Source organism: Capsicum annuum, chromosome 12 (assembly GCF_002878395.1).
Source record: "Capsicum annuum cultivar UCD-10X-F1 chromosome 12, UCD10Xv1.1, whole genome shotgun sequence".
In the NCBI taxonomy this organism is placed as follows: domain Eukaryota; kingdom Viridiplantae; phylum Streptophyta; class Magnoliopsida; order Solanales; family Solanaceae; genus Capsicum; species Capsicum annuum.
Genome location: NC_061122.1, coordinates 57,334,157 through 57,357,848, shown reverse-complemented (window position 1 = coordinate 57,357,848; position 23,692 = coordinate 57,334,157). Strand labels below are relative to the sequence as shown.

Genomic DNA, 23,692 nt, shown 5'->3' with positions numbered 1-23,692 from the left:
GACAATTTATATTCACTAATACAAATTGTATTTTATTGATAATACAAATATAAATGATAAAATATATAAATATAAATGTTAAAATATACAAATACAAATGTTACATTTGTATCAAATGGTACGTGTTTATACAACTTGAACCATACGCATACAAATGATACTTGTTTATATAAATTTGAAATACAAATACTAGTGATACATTTACATTGAATAACACATTGCATATTTATATATTTTAGACTCAAGAAACTACAATAAATTCATACACTTATTTGTATACAAATGCAAATGATAAAGTGTACATATTCACCATTTATCGTAAAACATCTTATTTACTGTTTTCACAGAAAAGTCTATCAGAATACCAGTTGCCTTTCCAAAAGCGAAAGATACATATAGTACAGAAGTTGAATATTAACAATACTGTAGTGTACAATCTGCTATTGACAACGCCAACATATGTAATCTCAGTAGCAAGATCACTATAGTGTAAGCAAATTATGTCACAACTTCCAATTACTCAGTGGTTGCTAAGAAGGCCTACGAGGATAACTACGGGCAAAATTATGTAATAAAGAAAAGAGGATACTCGTGCAGCTGCAATGTCCAACACCGGTGGTATTGATGGACTCAACCTTCTATCCTGTTCAGTACCAATGCAATAATACAGTTGTTAAGAAAAAAAGAGGAACTTTAGCGAACAGTAGATTTGAGACTCGTGTTCTGAACATATGATAATGAAAAAAATAGAGCCGTTGCAAGGTGGTAACATCATGTTCTGATTATTGTAGGTGGAAATCATTTGCTTTGAAGTTGCAATCAGCCAATCACAATGACTACCAACAGCAGTGGTGGCGCAGCGGAAAGGGGCTGCCCAAACCTACCCAGAGGTCGAGGGTTCGACCCTGGGTATGGACAAGCACTCTGTTGGGAGCTCTCCCCCCCAAATGGGGCCCGACGCGGGGCGAATCCGGATATAGTCGGACTCCTAAAAAACGGGTACCGGACACCGGGTAGTTTAAACCAAAAAAAAAAATCACAATGACTAACTAGCCAAGAAGTCCTTACAGCGATTTTCCGAAGAAAAATAAGAGAACTGCAGTAATAGAAAATTCAAATACTTTTGGTGAATATTTGTAGTAATTACTATGACAGCAACAATATGTTAGTGTTACTTTTTTATATTCTGATAATATGGCTGTGCGAGTTAGGCTGCTGAGAGATATCCTCCTTGGACTATAGCCCTCCGAACCATATAACCTTATTGGAGACTCTATAACACCTATATAATGAATGGCCAGAGCTAAGATTCCCTGCAAGTTCTGAGAACTAATGGGTAAGTTTGTGCCATTATGCAACATGGGGAATTTAACCCAAGCACTGAAAGAAATGTTCAAACCAGTGGTAACAGTTTCTAGTTTGTGATATAACCAATCACTAGATATTCCTGTTCCATAACTATTTCACTTTGTTGTATAATTTGAAGATTCCATGAGTAAACCCATTGTTGATCAAGTACCTATTGAAAAAGAAAAAAGATAATGTCCGCAATCACCTTTGAGGTAGATGAAAGGGTACCTTTGAGGCAACAGAGCAAGATTGAGGTTGTCGTACAATGTATATTTGATCACCATGACTGTTTTCACGGTAAATATCCTGATTGCGGTGCCAAGTCCACAACGCATGGGTTGAATTTACCATCTGCATGTATGAATGAAGAAGAGAATGTGAAACAAAAAAAAAGATGATAATGGTAATTAAGACAAAGAACTAAGTTAAAGAGTGTCTGAAAGAGGATATGACTAGGGGGAGGATCTATTATCTGATTACCTCTCTACCCAGTTTCTCGTCTTGCAGCCAAGAGAGAAAGAACTACAACATTTAGAATGATTTAGGACTGGATGCAGTTCATACTTGCCATTTCCTTTATACATCATCAAATTCTCAATCAACATCAATCATCCGTTTTTGTTGCATATGTTTCCTTTCGATAACTGCCTCTAGAATAAGAAAAGTTATACAGTTGAGGCTCTGGCTTACCTCCAGTATCCCATGGCCGAAGCTGCTCTCTCTATGTGCACTCCATTCTGGTTGTCTGTTCCAGCAAAATTTTCCTTTGGCAGGTCCACTGGTAAAGTTCAAGTGACATACACCTCCAAATTCTGGAATGTTGTCACCTGGTGAAGGACATTTCCCAGGATCATCTGCATGATCAACGTCAACTTTCTCAATATTACCACCATCTCCGACTGTTATGTAAACAGGGCCACATGGATTCAAGGTATAGTTGAAGACTCGATTCATTCGCTCATATGCATGCACCTGAGATAAATTTACACAACTTAACATGAGAAACCTGTATTTTCATGACGAAATCGTAATAAGGTTTGTCAACTGTTACATAAACATGCATTTTTGAATTACACTAGAAATATTTCTTATGAGCTATAACATCATCTGATAAAAGATAGAACAGAAGTAAAAATAGCTTATTATTTTAAGGCCAGATAAGTCCTAATTGAAATTTTCTCAAGGGAAATGATTGGTAATTCTGTTTAGATAGGCTGTGTTAGAAAATTTCGTATGAACTGAGGTCATTAATTTGCTTATCTATAGCCTGGATTAGGAGTTTATTTCAGCTTACATGACCAGAGAAAACTATATCAACGCGATATGTATATAGTGTTTCTTCCATTTCCTGCCTCATGCACTCAAATTCTTGATAGTGTGACGAATAGCTATTGTACCAAGGAGCATGCCATGCAGCCACCAGCCAAGGAGTCACGCCACGATCTACCTTTTCCAGATCATCCTGAAGCCAAGAATACTGAGCACCTGATATACAACAACATACCCAGTATATTTCCACAAAGTTTTAAAAAATCCATCATATTTGCAGCATGATCTTTTTTATGCAAGTATACCTCAAATATTGGAAGTTAATAGGCACCGACTGAAGATACCAAAGTGAAAAATGAAAAATGATGTATTAACTATTAACTTAAGCAATTTAATCACTTACTGGTCTGATTATAGTCAACGTAGGCTCCTAGCATGATGAAATGGACTCCTCCAGCATCAAAAGAGTAGTAGAGATTACTGTTGGAGCCAGACTCCTTTGAAGGAACAGAAAATCTAGCCAAGTATGATTGGAATGTCAGCCCCGCTGCCTGAGGCTCAATCTCATGGTTTCCTTCAATAATCATCATTGGAACTCTTGAGATTAACGGCTCCATAAACCTGCAACTCCAGTTTATTCAATTCATACTTCTCCACTGAAACCTTTCATTCACTTGAGAAAGCACCTTAGAAAATCACATTCCTGTCAAAATATTTCCAAACCACCAACTACTTTCAGTGTGTCTCTTTCTTTTCCTTTTTCTAACAGTTCATTTTCTGTCTCATAGGCATGTATAATATGATGTTTAGTAGATTGTAATTCATAGCCAGAATGTATCTATTTGATGAGCACTGAATGGTGTAACTAGCATATACACGAACTTCACCGGAAACAGACGATTGCATCCCTCTTGCTCAAAAGTTACATATATATGCATATAGTATGCCCTATAGACACCTAGACAGTAACAAATGATATCATCACAATAGATACCTAGCTTGTCCTTGCAATTGGCCCTTCAAATGATTGTGCTCATAACATGTCTAGCTATAACAAAATGGCATTTTCCAGTGGCACACGTTTTTTTTCTGCATCACTAGTATAAGAAATTCATCTTTTTTTCCTTTCCAATTGCTATAAAGATGAAAACGCCTTTTAGTTTCTTCAACTAAATTCTCAAGATAAGAATTGGAAATTAAAGAATTAAAGAGAGAACATCAGTAGAAATTCAATTGCAAGGCATATTTGCAGAGCAAAGACTATTTCATAGCAATACGCTATAGCAAAGACAATTGTACAACAATAACAACAGGTGCAAGATGGGAGACTCTTTGTCAAGGAAGATATAGAGAAAGGGCTAAAAGGTTTTAAAAGACTAAGGAGATTAGTTATGTAAAGAAAAGAATAGATGACCTTCCCCATCCATCCCATCGAGGTTGAAATGTCTCTCTTATGGGTGCATCTGGAAACTGACAAGAATAGCATGATGCTCCTGTACCACCAGTTGTAAGGTATTGATTCGCATAAGTTATATCTCCAACCATCAATATCATAGAAGGATCATTCATTATGAGATGATCAATGGTTGTACTTGTATTGCTTGTAAGACCTAAGTCGCCAACAACTGCTATTCGTCGTGGATACTTATTAGGGGCAGGCAATGGAAAGGTCTCAAATTCAAGTTCCTCACTCATTGCTGCTAAAGAACTATCCCCACATCTGTAGTAATACTTTGTTTCAGGTTCAACACCTACAGAAGAAAAAGAAACTTCTGATTTCTGGACAGTAAAGAGAGTATTTAGTTATCACACAATAATAATGGCATCCACCTAGATGTACATCCGACATGTGCCAATCCTTAAAAGAGTTAGAAATTTTATCCTCCATAATTACAGTTACTTTTTTCATATAACTGCTAAAATACGATGAGGTTTCTTATTTTGACATTCTGATGAATGAACATTCCACATGCCGCTAAAAGAATAATTAATAGACTGAACCTGATTACTACTTATAAAAAGAAGAAAAGAAAAGAAGGAATGAACTGGACTGCAAATGACCGATACACTGACCCATTGTTTACTTACAACAATTACAGTTTTAGATTTCTGCTTAGTGTTTATTGGAGATTTGAGTTCCACACAAACAACATTGTTTGTTTTATTATGTTTACGATCCTTTACGTCCTGCGAGTAATCTACCCTATAAAGATAAACAAAAGCGCATAGTTTAGCTTATGCTCCACCCTATTGATTAATCAGAGATAATAGGAGCAGCAGTAATATGTGACAGCATAGGAAAGCTTGCATCATTCATGAATCTCTTTTGTAGAACTAGAACAGCATATATATCAATTATATTTTTCCTACACTTCAAGGTCTCGTAATTCAGAGGCAACCAGTGTCATGTATACATATACATCATTGCATATATACTCAGCATCTAGTAAACTAACAGATTTAAAGTGGCCAAAATATTAGCAAGAATGAATTTTTTCATCGACATGGATCTTAATTTGAAGCAGGAAACAGAAAAAAGATATGTGAGCCAAGGGAACATATGAAGCAACTCAGAAAGTTTCTGTGGAAAATCTTACCATCAATCTTCACATGATGAATGATGCCAGAGGTGTAGTTCCATAGACCTTCAAATGGATACAACTGACTGTAAACAACCGAAACCCCATTTTGCTTCATTGAGTACTTCCCACTTTCCTTCCCGTACCATACCTCACTTGCTACTGTTTTTGGATCATGTGGAGTCACATTTAGACCAAGCTGAGCTTCCCCTAGAAGGCACCACAAGAAATCACAAACTACTTAAAACAACTTGAACAATTAAACCCATAACAAAAATTACTTGCTATATTGCAATTGGTATACATCTTGGTTTAAGATCTCTTAAAACCAACTGGAAGCCGCCAAATTTAAAATACAAAAGAGTTATAAATCAACCATGGAAAGAATATAATAAAACATGAACAAAGAAAACCAACCTAAAGGAAAACAGCATACAGCCATTCCAAAACCAAAAAGCCAAAAGCAATACAACAAACAGTAATAAATCTTAAGTTCTTCGTAATGACAGTATAAAATTTGCACAGTTCCAGCGCAATTTGACCTGCTCCAACAGTTTACCCACCCTTGTACATGTTTAGTGCAATACATTTACCAAAGTTGACTATAAGTGACCAGATTGCATTAATACTTTTACATGCATAAAGGCAACTTCTTAAATAATTTGATCAATTAAATCAATCTAAGTGAAAATAGTGATATTTCAATTGGTATACATTATTCCTTTGATCTGGGAAAGCCCTACGAACCATACAACAGCCACCAAGGTCAAAAGTTGGAACCTCAGTCAGCTCAAGCATATAGAGACGGATCTAGGATTTGAAGTTTATGAGTTGCTATAGCAATCTCAAGTTAACATACACTAATAAATAGTTTCACAATCAAATATATTACAAATATTTTACTCCCTCAGTTTCAATTTGTTTGTCTTACTTTCTTCTTCAGTCCGTTTAGAAAAAGAATGCCTCTTTCCCTTTTTGACAACTCAGTTCTAACTCTCCAGCTGACATTTTAAGATAAAAAGATTAAAATACATTTTGGTACATTCTACATATCTTTTAGTTTTAATACCACAAGATTCAAAAGTCTGTTTACTTCTTAAGTTTCATGCCAAGTCAAAATCAAACAAACAAACTGAGATGGAAGGAGTAATAAATATATGGAATATGAGCAAAAACTACTGGTTAACACACTGCAAGCAAACACCCAAACTCCCCACGAATCTAAATAGCCATCCATCCATTGAATAAACAAAAAATTGCAGACAAATGTATAATTCACGTTTAATATGTATATGATCATGTATAATCAATATATAATTTATATATAACAACTAGAAAAAGCAAACAGTAAATCTGCCTGGCAATTTATGTAAAGATTCCGAAAAAAATAGAACAACAAGGGGACAAGGGGGGAAGAATTGTAACTAGCAATTAAGTGATCTGAACAAGATTTAAGAGCTAGGTATTATTTCTTCTCTGAAAAAGTAGCTAATCAAAGAAACAAAATTAAACACACACAGAAATCTTAGTAGCGTAGTTGGTTGACTGCTTTTAACTTTCACATTATTGCAGAGGATTTGATTCCTCTACCCCCTAATATCATCCTCCACCTACAATTTAAACCTCCCCCCCCCCCCACAAAAAAAAAAAAAGAAACAGAGAAGAGTAAAAACATGATATACCACATACCAGTGACCCAAGAAACCCACATTGAAGATGAATCTGTTGACAAGGCAAGAGCAATCTGTTCTGGGAAAAATGAAGTAACATTCCTCTTAAGTCTTGGATGGTCCATTGGCAAATCATCACTGCCTTTACGCAATGAAGGATCAAATCTATGAGTTACTGGCTTGAATGGACCATCCAATGTTGATGGTATTGGCTTTGTAGCTGCAACTATTACAAGAAAAAAATGAAAGCCAAGTGCTACACAAATTTTGTTGATTTTCTTCATCATCTTTACCTATGAAAAACTGGATTTTCTTATTTTTTCCATGAAATTTGTAGTTTGACCAAAAAACAAAATTCAATGGTTTGTTAAGTTAGTTGGAAATTGAAATGAATGAGGTGTTCTCCTAACAATAATCTTCTTTTTTTTTTTTTTTTTTTCAAAAAGCAGATTCCTGCTGGATATTCTATTAGTCGGGATGTTAGATTGTCACTGGTTCAATTGATTAACAACCTGAATTTTTATGGTGAGGTTCAATTTCGATTCATCCCCTTACCTGTTTCTTCTTTTCCTAATTTATGTATAGTAAACTTTTTCTTAGAGGAAAAAGAGAGAAATGATATTTTACTAGGCAAGTGAATACGTGAGAATGTTTCAAGTTGTTCGGAGCTTTCAGCTAAAAGTGATAAAAAGGTTTGAAAATGAGGTACATGTGATTTTAAGCCGTAATAATTGAGTAGAGGTGGTAATTATTTTATTATAGATTAAGAAAATTAGAAAAGTTTGAGAATAATCCATAAGTTTTTAAATTTATATTTTGATCTAAATGTTAACCTAATATAATAGTAAACGGAGGAAAAAAATGTGCGCTCTCTCCCTTCTCATTCATTGTTGTTTTCTCTCTCTTATCAATTTTTGTTGTTGCTTTATTCATTATCTTCTACTTCATTATCATCATCTTCTTCGTTATCATCATCTTCTACTTCATTATCATCTTTATCTTCTTCTTCTTGACCATTGTTATTGTTGTTACCGCTACTGCTGCTATCTGACCAATTTCTTAGGTCAAATTTTATTTCGTACATCACTTTCCACTATGGCATTACTTCATAGGAGACTTAGGTAAATCAAATTATGATTTTTAGTTGAATTTGTCGTCTGGGTAATTGCTATTGTGCTGTTTTTTCAACAGTAGATAGTACGCGAACATGAATGCAACATAAGAGCCATCTGTTTAAACAGAACGCTAATCTATTGTGACAAATGAGTCATCTGTTGCAACGGAAGACTCATATGTTGGATCCATATTTATGGTTCGATAGTGTCATTACATGAATCGAACAGATGGTCATCTGTTGCAACAGACTAAATTTCTGTTTCAACAGACTAGTTACCTGTTGCAACGGAGTAAATATCTTTCGCAACAAATTGATAACCTGTTGCAACAGAACCTGAACTCGATTCCAACAGACGCATCGTCTGTTGCAACAGAGTAAATATTTATCGTAACAGATTAGTAACCTGTTGCAATAGAACCTGAACTCAATTCCAACAGACGCGTCGTTTGTCGCAACAGAGTAAATATCTATCGCAACAGGTTAGTTATCTGTTACAACATGTCACTCATCTGTTGGAATCAACTTCAAAGGTTCCTTAGTACTGTAACATCTATCCTACAGATGCTTCAATAGATGTATAGTTGGTTGCAACATATGATTCACCTGTTATAACATATGACTCATCTGTTGAAATCAGCTTCATGAGCGTAACATGAATCCCACCAGGTAAGTAATCTGTTGCAACTGATCACTTAACTCTTGCAACATATTTTTCACATGTTGCAATAGATTACACATCTTGTGAAGTTTATGTTACGACAATATGAAATCACCGTTAATTTTACTATGATATCATTATTAACAAATGACTGTATTTAGGTACCACTAATGGAGGGATCTATAACAGCAGGGGTGGATTGTCATGGTCAATGGATCGAGAAGAGTAATCGATATGTATGGCGTTTGAAGGAGGGCGAAATGCTAGAGACGATAGCTATGACAGTCCAAAGTGATGTTTCATATGATGATTTTGTGAACTTAATCATCATCTTTTGTGGACTGAAATGTCAACCGAAAAAACTCGTCATCAGCTACATGCATAGCTCGTTCAAAAATCAGAGGGTACTACTTTTCAAGATAACCGATTAGGGTTAGTTGCTTGGTTATGTTAGTAATTCACCCAGGCCGGTGTTAAGGGTGTACGTGGTTGAAAAGATGAGAGAGAATGAGAACCAAAATGTAGAAGAAGAACAACAACAAGACATCTTTGATGATAGGTTGGATGACTTGGACATGAATATTCTAAATGATGATTAAACACCTATGCCCGTTGCTACGAACAATATGGTGGACAATTCTTCTCAATCGACACAATCTGGCAATCATTAAGATGATGAGACCGGCTTTTACATTGGAATATCATTCAAGGACAAGAAAGAACTTTCTACTACTTTGTTTATTTCTTGCTTGAAAAAAGATTTCAGAATAATGAAGGTGATTAATTCGAGCAAAGTCTTTTGCTACAGATGTGCTAATCCGAATTGCAAGTGGTGGTTGAGAGCGGTGAAGTACTTAAGTTCTGATAGATTCGCCATTCATACACATGAAAAGTATCACACATGTGGTTCGGAGCATATTTCGGGCCAAAATCCTCACGCCAATGCAAAGGTCCTCAGTGAATATTTTAAGAATAGATTCCCCAATGGCAAAGGCCTTTTTACAAGGGATATGTCCAATTAACTCCTTACGAAATTGGATGTCATGGTCAGTTATTGAAAGATATATACGGCCATGTGGATTGCCAAGGAATTGGTTAGGGGAAAACACGAGCACGAGTATGCAGTCTTCGATGCCTATCATTATATGCTTGAGTCCAAAAATCATGAAAGTTAGACATCGTTGCATGTTGATGAAAACGGAAGGTTCAAGTACTTTTTTTGTATCCTATGGTACTTGGATTTAAGGTTTTCGATATTTGAGAAAAGCATAGACGTCAACGGGATCTTCTTGAGGAGCAGGTATAATGGAATTCTGCTAGCGGTGGTGGTGCAAGATGCGGAGAATCACATCTTTTCTGTTGCTTTTTATGTAGTGGACAAGGAATGCGATGCCTCTTATAGATTTTTTTTTGTACAACTGCGAAGCTGTGTCGAAGATACTAAAGAGTTGTGTTTTGTTTCGGATAGGCATCCAAGTATTCCAAAGATGGGTTCAATTTTCTTCACTTCAGCTCACTTTGGTTGTTGCATCAGGCATCTTGGAGAGAACATTCGAACCAACTTTCACATCGAAAGGACCGTGACCCTTTTTTATAAAGCAGCTAAAGCATATAGTAGAGAGGAGTTTTTAGACCATTTCATCAAATAATGGATATGCATCCCAAGGCAGTAGAGCATCTCATGCATGCGGTTTTGAGAGATGGAGCCAGGCATACTGTCCGACAAATAGGTACATTCTTATGAATTTAATATCTTGTTAGAGGTACAAGATTAGTATGATGTTGTATTAAGTGATTCTTTTGTATAGATGCAAAATTATGACATCAAACATAGCTGAATCGGTGAATTCATTATTTGGCGATGAAAGAGAATTTCACATCGTGGCTTGAAATAATAAATGAGAAGTATGATAAATTTTTCCATGAAAGACGTGTTGAGTTCAACTACGCAGGAACCCAATTTGTTCTAGTAGCGAAAAATATAATATCAACGAACATCAGTCTGGGGAGTAGGTTATTTTCTCATCCAATAGCAGATTACAAGTTCAGTATCAACGGTTATGGTGATGTTGCTACGGTCTATCTTCAAACAAGATCTTGTATATGCAGAGTTTTTGACTTGGACAAATACCCTGACCACATACTATGGCAGCGCTTCAAACTCAATACAGTGCAAAATATGGAAGTAAAACTTATGAGTACTCATCTACATATTATTCGGTGTAAAAATATAAAAGGGCATATAGTAGGAATATTACTCTGGTGTCTCCCGAAGAATCTTAGGTTGCTCCTACAGAGCTTTTGGGGAGATTAATACCTCCTCCATATATTGACCCAAGCACTATCAAACTCGGAAGAAGGCCATATAAGAGAAAACGTGGAATCGGAGAATCATTTCCATCAAGAAGAAATAAGTGCTCCATATGTAAGAAGGCTGACCACAAAAGAACTACATGCCTAGATCGTAATCAACCATGATCGTTGTAATTGCAAAAACTTATGGTGTTGGTTGTTATGGAATTTTATATATTTAACTCATTATTGTGAACGTAAATGTTATCATTTATTATATAAAATATCTTTCTTAATAACTTGTGCATCAATAAAAAGAGGTAAAACAGGAACTAAATACAGCAGACCACAAAATTATTTTAAACAAATTACCCATCTGTTGCAACAGATGGACATTAACTGGAAGAATGGAATGTTTTCCTCCAACAGATAACAAATCTGTTGCAATAGATAGATAATCTGCTGATAGAAACCCAACTGATGACCAATCTGTTTCAACATATAGTCCATCTATTGAAAGAGCTCAAAAATTCTTACTATTGCTACTGGATTCAAAATTGCTCCTTACCTCCAACCGTCGACATATTTATTGAGAAGAAAAAATAGAAAGAATGAAAATTAAAAATAAAATTAAAAAGCCATAGTCGACCAAAAATAAATTTTTCATTAAATGAAAGACAAAATCCATTAGGTATAGATCCAATATAGAAAAATTAAAATACATACGCTAAAAGAAAAAACACATTCTAATTATTATTATTATTATTATTATTATTATTATTATCATTATCATCATTATTATTATTTCCAGTCGGTCAATCGTTAACCGTCAGCAACAAGCCCTCATCTGCCTCTGCATCTCTCTGAACATCCTTGCTCTCAGGGCAACCAACTCCCTCTGCAGGTCATTAACCTACCTCTGAAATTTCCGTACGGTGTCGCGCAGAATAGAAATGTCCCAAACAGGATCAACCATATCTAGAACACGCATGAAATGATTAAAAAAATAAACTCAAAAGTAAAGAAAAGAGTCCGAATGTAATACAACGTATACTACTAACTGGTAGATTTACACACCAAAAAAACTTACCTTAACGAGAAAGGAATATACTCTCTTAAGAGAAGTGGTTGAAGATGTAATACGAAAACACAAAATGCAAGAAATAATAAATAAAGTGGAGTAAAATGAAGATTAAGGAGAAACATATTTATAGAGGATTGAATCTGAATGTGTTAGGCAAAAAGGCATGACTTTTCAGCTCCATTGTAATACGAAATAACTTTTTCTTTTATATTCAAACTTCTCACCTTTTCAAATTCTCCCTTAATAACAACCGTTATTATTGAGATGTTGCAATAGATGGTCCATTTGTCACAACAGATAACCCGTCTGTCGTAATATATGGTCTGTATGTTGTAACAGATGAGACATCTGTTGCAACATATGGATTATCTATTACGACAGATGGACCATCTGTTGGAGGAGATGTTTTGATTTCTTCTAAATGCTGATTCGTCAGTTGCAACAGATAGGGAATTTGATTCATCATCTGTTCTAAATATGTTAGACAAAAAGTCACGACTGTTCGCCTTTTTTTTAATAGTCATCACATACCTTAATTAATCCAAATTGGTGACTGTTTTATTAAATATAAAAAATAGATTGGAAAACCAAAAAGGTAAAAAGTCATGAATTGTTGCACTTGTTTTTTTTTTACATGCATGTAGTCCTCTGACATTGAAGATGGTTACCCTCTGAGCCTCCGTAGTCTTCTACACTACTTTAACCATGGAAAGTAAAGAATAAACACTATCTGACATTGATGGGGTAGGAAGAATAAGGTGCGTGCAGATGAATGGATCCACTTTTATGCGTGGGAGTTATGTATTATTGTTCAGGTTGTCGTGACACACACACATAAAGTACAATGATTTTGTGAATGCAGTTTTTTTACCAATTAGACATTGATCCTTCAAACAAGATCCTGTATTTTATAGTTTAGTTTGATAGGTGTGAACTGATAAGGCTGAAGGGTTCCAAGAAGGTGGTGTCGATGCCCTGTTACAATTTAATGACGATTTTGCTCATGTTTATGTGTCAAGGCCTGAGAAGGGATCAATATTTGATGGTATTATAGACATTTAAATAGTGATTGGACCAATTTTAATAGTGCAATGGATTTTTGAAAGGCCTCCGAAGCCTCGCACTACAATAAAAAAGGATGGAAAACCAATAGAAATTCTCCTGGTCCAAATTTATATGGATGGGTTGCTCGAGGAGACTATTATACGATAGAAAGTTCATGGGAGAATACCTTTACGGGAAAGGAGGGGTAGAGAAGACCATATATCATCTCAAACCTTGTTTAAGAGAAAACACAGGGAAGCAAGTAAGGAACTTCTAGCAAATCTGGCCAACGAAATTGACTTGAGAGATGAAAAAACTGAATGAGCTTCAAATGTGAAAGTGTATTCAAATATTGAAAAAGAAAAATGTTCAAGAGGACTGGAGCTGGACACTTTTCTAGAGACTGCGACTAACGAGCGTGGCCTCAATGAAGACCCACAAAGTGTAGGTCCAGAACTCTAAGAAAATAGCTTGGCGAGCACAGAGGATTGGTAAGATTTTTAGTTAAGAATGAAACCTAAACCAACAACTCCAGAAGTAAAAATAAGAAAAGACAAGGCGTCAATTTCTGAAGTCTAACTTGTATTCCATACCTTCTGTTTGTGGTGATGATCAGGTCAATGGCAGTAGAAGCAAAAATATCTGAAATTGGGCAGAAATCCTATGCTTTGTTATTTCCACAGCCTTTGACCAGACTAGAACTGTAACACCTCGAGTCTGCACCCCGAATGTCAAACGGTGCTCATAATCTTGAAGGACCACAATCTAACTCATTAATGGTACCTGCTACAATAACTGAATAATAATAACTCTGTAATAACACAAAAATTAGGCTGAATCTGCCATAAGTTTCATAACTGAAATCAAACATTGAATACTAATAAATAAATACTGAAAACTAAACAACTGTCTGAAATAATCTAGTCTAAAGAGCCTCTAACTGAACTTTCTGAATATGGAGTTGATGGGATAAGCCCCCAACTAACTCTGACTATTGAAGTACTGATAAATGAACTAATACTCTATCCTCAAACTATGAGGACTCACCACTAAATCTGCTGCTGATAATCTGGGCTACTAGGTACGGTCAAGAGCCCATGTGTCTGAACCTATGATATAAGACATCATAGCACAAACGAAAGGTATACGTCAGTACTTTGAATGTAATGGTATGCTAGGTGAGGTAAGGCTGAATGCAGGTGTTCATATGCATGAATAGTAACTGGTTGAGAAATCATAAATATAACTGAGTGCAAGTACATATACATCTGAAACTACTGTAAAATGCCGATTATACAATGCTATGCACATAACTACGTATACTGTAATTGAGATCACATTTAATACTGGATAATGAGTTCTAAAAACTAAATGACTAATAGCTGAGTTTACTGATACTGTATTACTATTAACTGACTGGCTATTTCTGATAGTCCTAATTCTGTAGAACTGAACTGAGTTCTAAACTGAGCTGGGTGACCATATCTGACAGTCCTAATTCTGATACTGAACTGAGGTTTTATACTGAGTTAGAAACTAAAACTGAAACTGTGGGAGTGATCATCTAACCGATATACCCCAATTATGAACTAAGTTGGGGTTCAGCCTGTGACCTCATTTGGAAGGGTGTTAGCACCTTGCCAAGGGATACTAACAATGGCTATGAGTCAACTCTCTCTGGCAAGAAGCCCTTTCGTCAACCTCGCTGGCAGGAAAACTCATACGAGATGTATCAACCCTAGACTGGCAAAAAGATATCTCAACCTACATTGGCTACATAGTTTTGTAATGCAGGGACTGCTACTAAGAGTCAAAATCTTTTTACTGACAGGAATGCCCCTATCCCTGGGTTTGCTCGGTGATGATTCTTACTCCCAACTGAATAGACACTGAACTAATTTCTAGACTGTACTAGGCTTGACTGAACTGTTACTGATCGTGCTGTCTAACTGAACTGGACTGAGTTCACTGAGTTCTGTTAACTGGCTGAATATACTGAGTTCTATTACTGACTGAGTACTACTGTATGTGACATCACTGAGGCTATCTTGAAACTACTGTATCTAGGTAACAGCTAGATTATCGGGTATTAGATACCCCCAGGACTCAGTAGCATAGATAGTAAAAACATAGCATAATCTTTAAAACATGATAACTAGTCACTTTGTCACAATTCATTCATTGAGGCATTTTAGCAAACAATTGCATGGCATGAACTTGTACACATACTATTATGTCATGATTCACTATTCAACTCTCATGAACATTATATCAAGCACTTGGGGGCATAGTTTATGCACATAATACTAGTCAACATGCAAGCATCATGATCACAATTCCAAACTCACAACTTCAAGGGTTTCCAATATAAAACTACATAAAACTACACATATGCTATTTAATTCACATGAATTTTATAACTAATCATGGATTAGAACTCAAATAAAATTATAATCATGAATACAATTTAACTCAACATGGAATTCATGAAAGTAATCATCTTAAAATTTTAAAAGAGGTTCTTGAACTCCAAGGGTGGAAGAAAACCTTTGGATGAACACCTAACATACCTTGGTAAGTAAATTAGTGAAGATTGATGGTGTGTTCTTGAAGATTGGTCTTGAAATTTGAATGCTCTAGGGTTTGTTCTTGAGTAAATTTGAGAGAGAATGAGAGATTTTACCTTTAGAATAGGTTAATCTCGTGTTTTTAAGGCTGATTAAGGTTGGAAAATTACCCAAATACCTCTCTGGATACGGAGTTTTAATGATTGAAAATGTGCCTAGTGACGTCATGAGAGACATGTCATGTCGATGCCATCAATGCGATGACCAATGTGCCGTATTGAGTTCGCGTTGGTTCACTGGAATTACACTGAATTCTAGGGAAAAATTATTTGTCAATGCGATAGCTGATGCGATGCAGTGAGATCGCGTCGACCCACTATTTTGGCCACTTGAATATGATTCAAATAAGGTCCAAAAAATCCAAAACTCACTCAAAGTAACCTATTGACACACCTGATCATGATTTAATCCAAGAATCAATATTTTAAGGTCATCAGGGTTGTAAAATAAGATCGCCAAACTATGAAGGCTAAAATAAATCTAGATGTAAACACTTAGCTGAAATTTCTAAGTCTGGGGACCTCTTTTCAAGCTTTAACGGGCTGAGTTAAGCTTAGGATTTTGCGGGTCTTACAATATTTCCCTCTTTGGAACATTCATTCTCGAATAAAACTAACTAAGCTGAGAATACTAATTGACTGAATTTACATACTGATCATGCACAACTAAAGCATGATTTCATAACTAAATCTATTGATATACTGAACTATCATACTGACATGCATAACTGAAGCATGACTGATTTATGAACACATGACACATGATTGAGCTATTTCACGAAGGCATGCATGATATGAGAATATTATGCAATTAAACCGACACAAAGTTGTAAAGGTAATCTGAGCATGGAACTAAGTAAATTCAAGGAAAACTGTTATCTTGAGCTGAGTCTAAGTTTGCAAAGAAGAGGTAAGGATACTTGGTCCACATATCTTCTTTTGCTTCCTAAGTAGCTCCCTCAACGAACTGATTCTTCCAAAGAACTTTAACTAGAGAAACCTCTTTGTCCCTTAGTCTGTGAACCTAAAAATCGAGAATTTCGACTGGAATTTCCTCATAAGAGAGGCTGTTTGGGACATCAATGCCCTTTATCGGGACTACAACTGCTGGGTCACCTATGCACTTCTTTAGCAAGGAGACATGAAACACTGGGTGCACTGAAGCTACGTCTGAAGGTAACTCAAGCTCGTAAGCTACCTTTCTAAAACAGCTGAGAATTCGGTAAGGCCTGACATATCAGGGATCGAGTTTCCCATTCTTGCCAAACCCTTTTACTCCCTTCATAGGAGAGATTTTTAAATACACAAAGTCACCAATATCGAACTCGCGATCCTTTCTTCGCACATCAGCATACGATTTTTGTTGGCTCTGAGATGTCTTGAGCCTTTCCCTGATCAACTAAACTTTTTTCTAAGGCATCAAATACCAAGTCAGGCCCTACCACTGCGGCCTCACCTACTTCAAACCAACCAATGGGGGATCTATATCTCCTCCCATAGAGCATCTCAAACAGAGACATCTGAATGCTGGAATGATAACTGTTATTATATACAAACTAAATTAAAGAAAAGTGGTCATCCAAACTACCTTTAAAGTCAATGGCGCAAACTCATAACGTATTTTTTAGAATCTGGATGGTCCTTTCTGCTTGATCATTTGTCTGAGAGAGTGAAAGGCTGTACTGAGGTAAACTCGAGTACCAAGACCCTTTTGGAAGGCTTTCCAAAAATGAGAGGTGAACTGCGTACCTCTATCTGAAATGATAGACAATGGAACTCCATGCAATATGACCAACTCTATAATATAGAGCTTAGCATAATCCTCGGCTAAATAAGAGGTATGAACTGGTAAGAAATAAGCTGATTTGGTCATCCTGTCTACTATGACCCAAATTGAATCATATTAGCGGCGAGTACGGGGAAAACCCATCACAAAATCCATTTTCACTTCCTCCCACTTCTATGTGGGAATACTAAACTCTTGCATAGACCCAATAGGATTCTGATGCTCAATCTTGACCTGCTGACATGTAAAAAACTTAGCCACAAACTTTACAATATCTCTCGTCATCCCACGCTACCAATAGACCTCTCGCAAATTGCGGTACATCTTAGTGTCCCCTGGGTGAATTAAGTAATGTTCTCCATGCACCTCTGCAAGAATCCTCTATCTCACGCTGCCCACATATGGCACAGATAGTCTACCCTGGCAGCATAACATACTATCTTCCCCTTAGGAGAAAACCTCTACTTTATAATCTCTGACTAACTCTTTTAGTTTAACTAAACTGGGATCTCTGTTATGCTTTTGTTTTATCTCAGAAACCAAAGAGGATTCTAAACTATTCTGCACCCATACGCTACCCTCTGCTGAATTGACTAATCAGACACCTAGTCGGGCAAGATGATGAACTTTCTGAACTAACTTCTTCTTACCATCCTCCACGTGAGCAACACTACCCATAGACATCCTCCTAAGAGAATTAGCCACTATATTGGCCTTGCCCAGATGATACGAAACACTCATGTTGTAGTCTTTCAAGAACTCTAACTACCTTCTCTGACATAGGTTCAAGTCTTTCTGAGAAAACATATACTATAGGCTCTTGTGGTCTGTAAACACATACACATGTAACCCATACAAATAATGCCTCCAAATCTTTAAGGTAAACATGACAGCTGCTTACTTAAGATCATAAGTGGGGTAATTCTTTTCATGAGGCTTAAGCTATATAGAGGTGTAGGCTATGACCTTATCTCTCTGCATCAAAATGCACCCCAAACCAACTCTAAAAACATTACAATACACAATAAATCAATCTGAACCATTTGGTAAAGTCAAAACTGAGGCTGTAGTGAGTCGAGTCCTTAACTCCTGAAAACTCTTCTCACAAGAATCTGACCACTAAAACTGACTTTCTTCTGAGTCAATCTGGACATGGGGAATGAAATAGATGAAAATACTTTAACAAACCATCGGTAATAGCCAGCCAAACCCAAGAAACTCCTGATATCTAACGGAGAGATAGATCTGGGCCAGTTTCTCACTGCTTTGATTTTTTGAGGATCAACTCTAATGCCATCATCGAAAACTATATGACCAAGGAAAGCTACCGACCTTAGCAAAAATTTGCACTTACTTAATTTGGCGGATAACTGTTGGGCTCTGAGAGTTTGTAATAATATTCTGAGATGGTCTGTATGATCATGTTCACTGCGGGAGTAGACAAAAATATCATCAATGAAGACTATGATGAATATGTCCAAGTACTGCTTGAACACGCGGTTCATCAAGCCCATGAAGACTGCTGGAGCCTTGGTAAGACCAAATGACATGACTAGGAATTTGAAGTGACCATACCAAATTCTGAAAGCTATTTTCCAAATGTCATATTCTTTGACTCTGAGCTGGTGATAGACTGATCTGAGGTCTATCTTAGAAAAGTAACTGACACCCTAAAGTTGGTCAAATAAGTCATCGATTCTGGAAAGTGGATACTTGTTCTTGACTGTGACTTTATTTAGCTGACGGTAGTCTATACACGTTCTAAGAGAATCATCTTTCTTACGCATGAATAGAACTGGTGCACCCCAAGGGGATATGCTGGGTACGATGAATCTCTTATCTAGGAGATCTTTCAACTGTTCCTTTAACTCTTTGAGTTTTGCTGGGGCAATTCTGTATGGAGGGATAGAGATAGGCTGAGTATTGGGAAAAAGGTCTATTTCAAAGTTAATTTCTCACTCGGGAGGGACTCTAGGAAGATCTTCGAAAAATACATCTGGTAATTCACATACTACTGGAACTGACTCAAGATTAGGGGTCTCTGAACTAGAGTTTTTAACTTGAACAAGATGATAGACACACACCTTAGATATCATTTTTCTCCCCCTTAGGTAGGAAATAAGCAAACCTTTAAGTGCTGAAGTACTACCCCTCCACTCAAGGATAGGTTCATTCGAAAACTAAAAATGGACAATTCTTCTGCAGTCAACTGAAGCATAGCATAAATGAAGCCAGTCCATGCCGAGAATGACATAAAAATCAGTCATCTCTAATTTTACTAAGATTGCTGACATGACTTTCTAAGATACTATAACCAGACAATTCTTGTATACCCATCGGGCTATAATAGATTTACCAACTGGGGTAGATACTAAGAAGGGCTCTACTAGGATTTTGGGACTGACTCCAAAGTCAACAGCTATATAAGGAGTTACAAAGGACAAAGAAGCTCCTGGATCTAGAAAAGCATAAACGTGAAAATAATAAACTTATAACGTACCAGTGACCACATCAGGAGAACTTTCTTGATCCTTTCGGGACTAAAGTGCATAAAGCCTATTTGGGCATTGCCCACTGGTGGCACTGGAAGTGGCACTCTGCTAATTCGGGTGACCGAATTGAGCTAAAGAATAATTATGCTGACTCTGCGAACCCACCCGAGGACACTCTATAACTTTGTGGCTGGCTTGCCATATCTGAAACATACATCACTATCAGCCCTGCAGATACTCGGGTGGTTTCTACTACACTTCTAGCAAAGGGGATATTTTTGTGCACTGCTAATACTACCCTGAGGTTTAGGACCTAGTGCCCTATCTTTATTTCCGTCTCTAAATTTTGACACTAGAGAACTGGCTAAGGACGACGATGGAACTAAAGATTTTGGGCTGAACTGAGAATGATTTCCACTCTCTGACTTAAGCTGAGTGAGGATAAAGCTATTTGTTCTAGCTATCTTATTTTCTCTCTCCTTCTCCTTATTCTTAGCCTTCTCTATCTGTTGAGCATGAACCATAAGCCTGGATATGTCTATCTACTTAATCAGTATTTCGATTTTACACTCCTTGACCATACTATTAGACACTCCAGACACAAACTTACTCATCTTAGATATGCTATCTGCTACCACATGAGGGGCATATTTGGCTAACTGAGTAAACTTAAAAGAATACTCTTTCACTGTCATGTTTCCCCGCTTCAGATTAATGAACTCCAAAACCTTTGCTTCCCTTAACTCCAATGGGAAGAATCTTTCCAAAAAAAAATAGTGGAAAACTTTTCTCATTCTATGGGTCCTATATCTTTGGCCTTCTCTGCCTTTCACTACTTGAACTATGAGTGAGCCACATCCTGCAACTGATATACAGCCAACTCAGTACTCTCACTCGTAGTCACCCCATAATATCTGTGACTTTCTGTACCTGATCAAGGAATTCCTGTGGGTCCTCATCTGACTTAGACCCGATAAAGGCTAGAGAGTTCATTCGGGTGAATTCCCAAATTTTAGCTACAGTAGTATTGGCCACTGAGTTGGCTGAAATGAAAGCTGGGCATTTATTCTGGTCTGCCACAAAATAAAATAGAGTGGTGAAATCTTCTCTAAATTCTGTGTGGGAGACAAGCTCGTCTAGGGGATCTGCCTAAATGGGCGGAGGTGATGGCTGGTTTCCTATTCTCCTTTCGTTATTCCTTTTGGGTGGCATATCTGTAAATGAAAAGGAAAAAGAATTAGAAATTTAACTTAAGCTCATGCTCACTTGCATGATATGAATACGGAAAGAAGGGAAACTTTTTCTAAAATGCCTCATAGCCTCTTGTTCATAAGTGTGACGCGCTACACACCCATGCACAAGACTCTACTTGACGTGGCTTTCAGAATTCCTAGGACTCTATTGAACCGTAGGCTCTAATACCAAGTTTGTAAAGCCTTGAGTCTGTACCTCGAATGTCACACGATGCTCATAATCCCGAAGGACCATAAGCTAATCTATAACTAGTACCTGCTACAATCGCTAAATAATAATAACTCTGTAATAATGCAAAAACTAGGCTAAATCTTTCATAAGGCTCATAACTTAAATCAAACACTGAATACTGATAAATAAATACTGAAAACTTAACAAGCGTCTGAAATAATCTAGTCTGAGGAGCCTTTAAATGAACTGTCTGAATATGGAGTTGATGGGACAAGCCCCCAACTAGCTCCGACTATTGAAGTACTGATAACTGAAACAATACTCTATCCTTGAACTATGAGGACTCACCACTAAATCTGCTATAGATAATCTAGGCTGTTAGGTACGATCAGGAGCCCGTGCGTCTGAACCTATGATATAAGACATCATAGCGCAAAAGAAAGGTATGCGTCTGTACTTTGAATATACTAGTATGCTAGGTGAGGTAAGACTGAATACAAGTGTTCATATGCATGAATAGTAACTGGCTGAGAAATCATGAATATAACTGAGTGCGAGTATATGTACATATAAAACTGCTGTAAAGTGTTGATTATGCAATGCTATGCACATAACTACGTATACTGTAACTGAGATCATATTTAATACTGGATAATGATTTTTGAAAAATGAATGACTAATATCTGAGTTTACTGATACTGTATTACTATTAACTGAGTGACTGTTTTTGACAGTCCTAATTCTATCGAACTAAACTGAGTTCTAAACTGAGTTGGGTGATTGTATTTGACAGTCCTAATTCTGATACTGAGCTGAGGTTTTATACTGAGTCTGAAACTAAAACTAAAACTATGGGAGTAATCATCTAACCGACATACCTCGATTATAAACTGAGTTGGGGTCCAACCTGTGACCCCAGTTAGAAGGGTATTAACACCTTGCCAAGGGATACTAAAAATGGCTATGAGTTAACTTTGTTTGGCAGGAAGCCCTTTCATCAACCCTCGCTAGCAGGAAAACTCATACGAGATGTATCAACCCTAGACTGGCAGGAAGATATCTCACCCTATGTTGGCTACGTAGTTCTGTAACATAGGGATGGCTACTAAGAGTCAAATCTTTTTTACTGATAGGAATTCCCATCCCTGGGTTTGCTCGATTATGACTCCTACTCCCAACTGAATAGACACTGAACTGATTTCTAGACTATACTAGGCTTGACGGAACTGTTATTGATCGTGCTATCTAACTGAATTGGACTGAGTTCACTGAGTTCTGTTAACTGACTGAATATACTGATTTATGTTACTGACTGAGTACTACTGTATGTGAAATCACTGAGACTATGCTAAAACTACTGTATCTAGGTAGAAGCTAGATTGTCGGGTATTAGATACCTCCAGGACTCGGTAGCATAGATAGTAAAAAATAGCACAATCTTGAAAACATGATAACTAGTCACTTTGTCAGAATTCATTCATTGAGGCACTTTAGCAAACACTTGCATGGCATGAACTTGTATACATACTATTATGTCATGATTCATTATTCAACTCTCATGAACATTATATCAAACACTTGGGGGCATAGTTTATGCACATAATACTAGTCAACATGCAAGCATTATGATCACAATTCCAAACTCACAAATTCAAGGGTTTCCAACATGAAACTACATAAAACTACACACATGCTATTTAATTCACATGAATTTTCTAATTAATCATGGATTAGAACCCAAATAAAATCATAATCATGAATACAATTTAACTCAACATGGAATTCATGAAAGCAATCATCTTAAAATTTTAAAAGAGGTTCTTGAACTCCTAGGATGGAAGGAAACCCATGGATGAACACCTAACATACCTTGGTAAGTAAATTCGTGAAGATTGATGGTGTGTTCTTGAATATTGGTCTTGAAATTTGAATACCTTAGGATTTGTTCTTGAGTAAATTTGAGAGAGAATGAGAGATTTTGCCTTTAGAGTAGGTTAATCTCATGTTTTTGAGGCTGATTAAGGGTGGGAAAATGACTCAAATTTCCTTTTGGACATGGAGTTTTAATGACTGAAAACGTGTCTAGGGTGCGTAAGCAATGTGCCGTGTCGATGGAATCGATGCAATGGCCAACGCGCTGCATTGAGTTTACATTGGTTCACTGAAATTACACTAAAAGCTAGGGAAAAATTATTCATCGATGCGATGAGCGACGCGACGCGATGCGACGCGTTGACCCATTATTTTGGCCACTTGAATATGATTCAAATGAGGTTCAAAAAATCTAAAACTCACCCGAA

At 36.7% G+C, this 23,692-nt stretch overlaps 1 protein-coding gene across 2 annotated transcripts; it reads right to left on the bottom strand.

The window, feature by feature from the left end:
* Positions 1–231: 231 nt before the first annotated feature.
* On the bottom strand, positions 232–7,535 carry LOC107851429 (purple acid phosphatase 23). Of its 2 annotated transcripts, none has more exons than XM_016696432.2 (8): positions 6,888–7,535; positions 5,217–5,408; positions 4,034–4,370; positions 3,023–3,240; positions 2,645–2,835; positions 2,041–2,322; positions 1,556–1,701; positions 232–643 (listed from the first exon to the last, which is right to left on the bottom strand). In XM_016696432.2, the coding sequence occupies exons 1-8, from the start codon at positions 7,153–7,155 to the stop codon at positions 631–633; spliced, it is 1,647 nt and encodes a 548-aa protein (XP_016551918.2). In that variant the 5' UTR covers positions 7,156–7,535; the 3' UTR covers positions 232–630. The 2 variants fall into 2 exon arrangements, with proteins under 2 accessions (XP_016551918.2, XP_016551917.2); XM_016696431.2 differs by having other exon boundaries at positions 1,579–1,701; positions 6,888–7,534.
* Between the last annotated feature and the right edge of the window lie 16,157 nt (positions 7,536–23,692).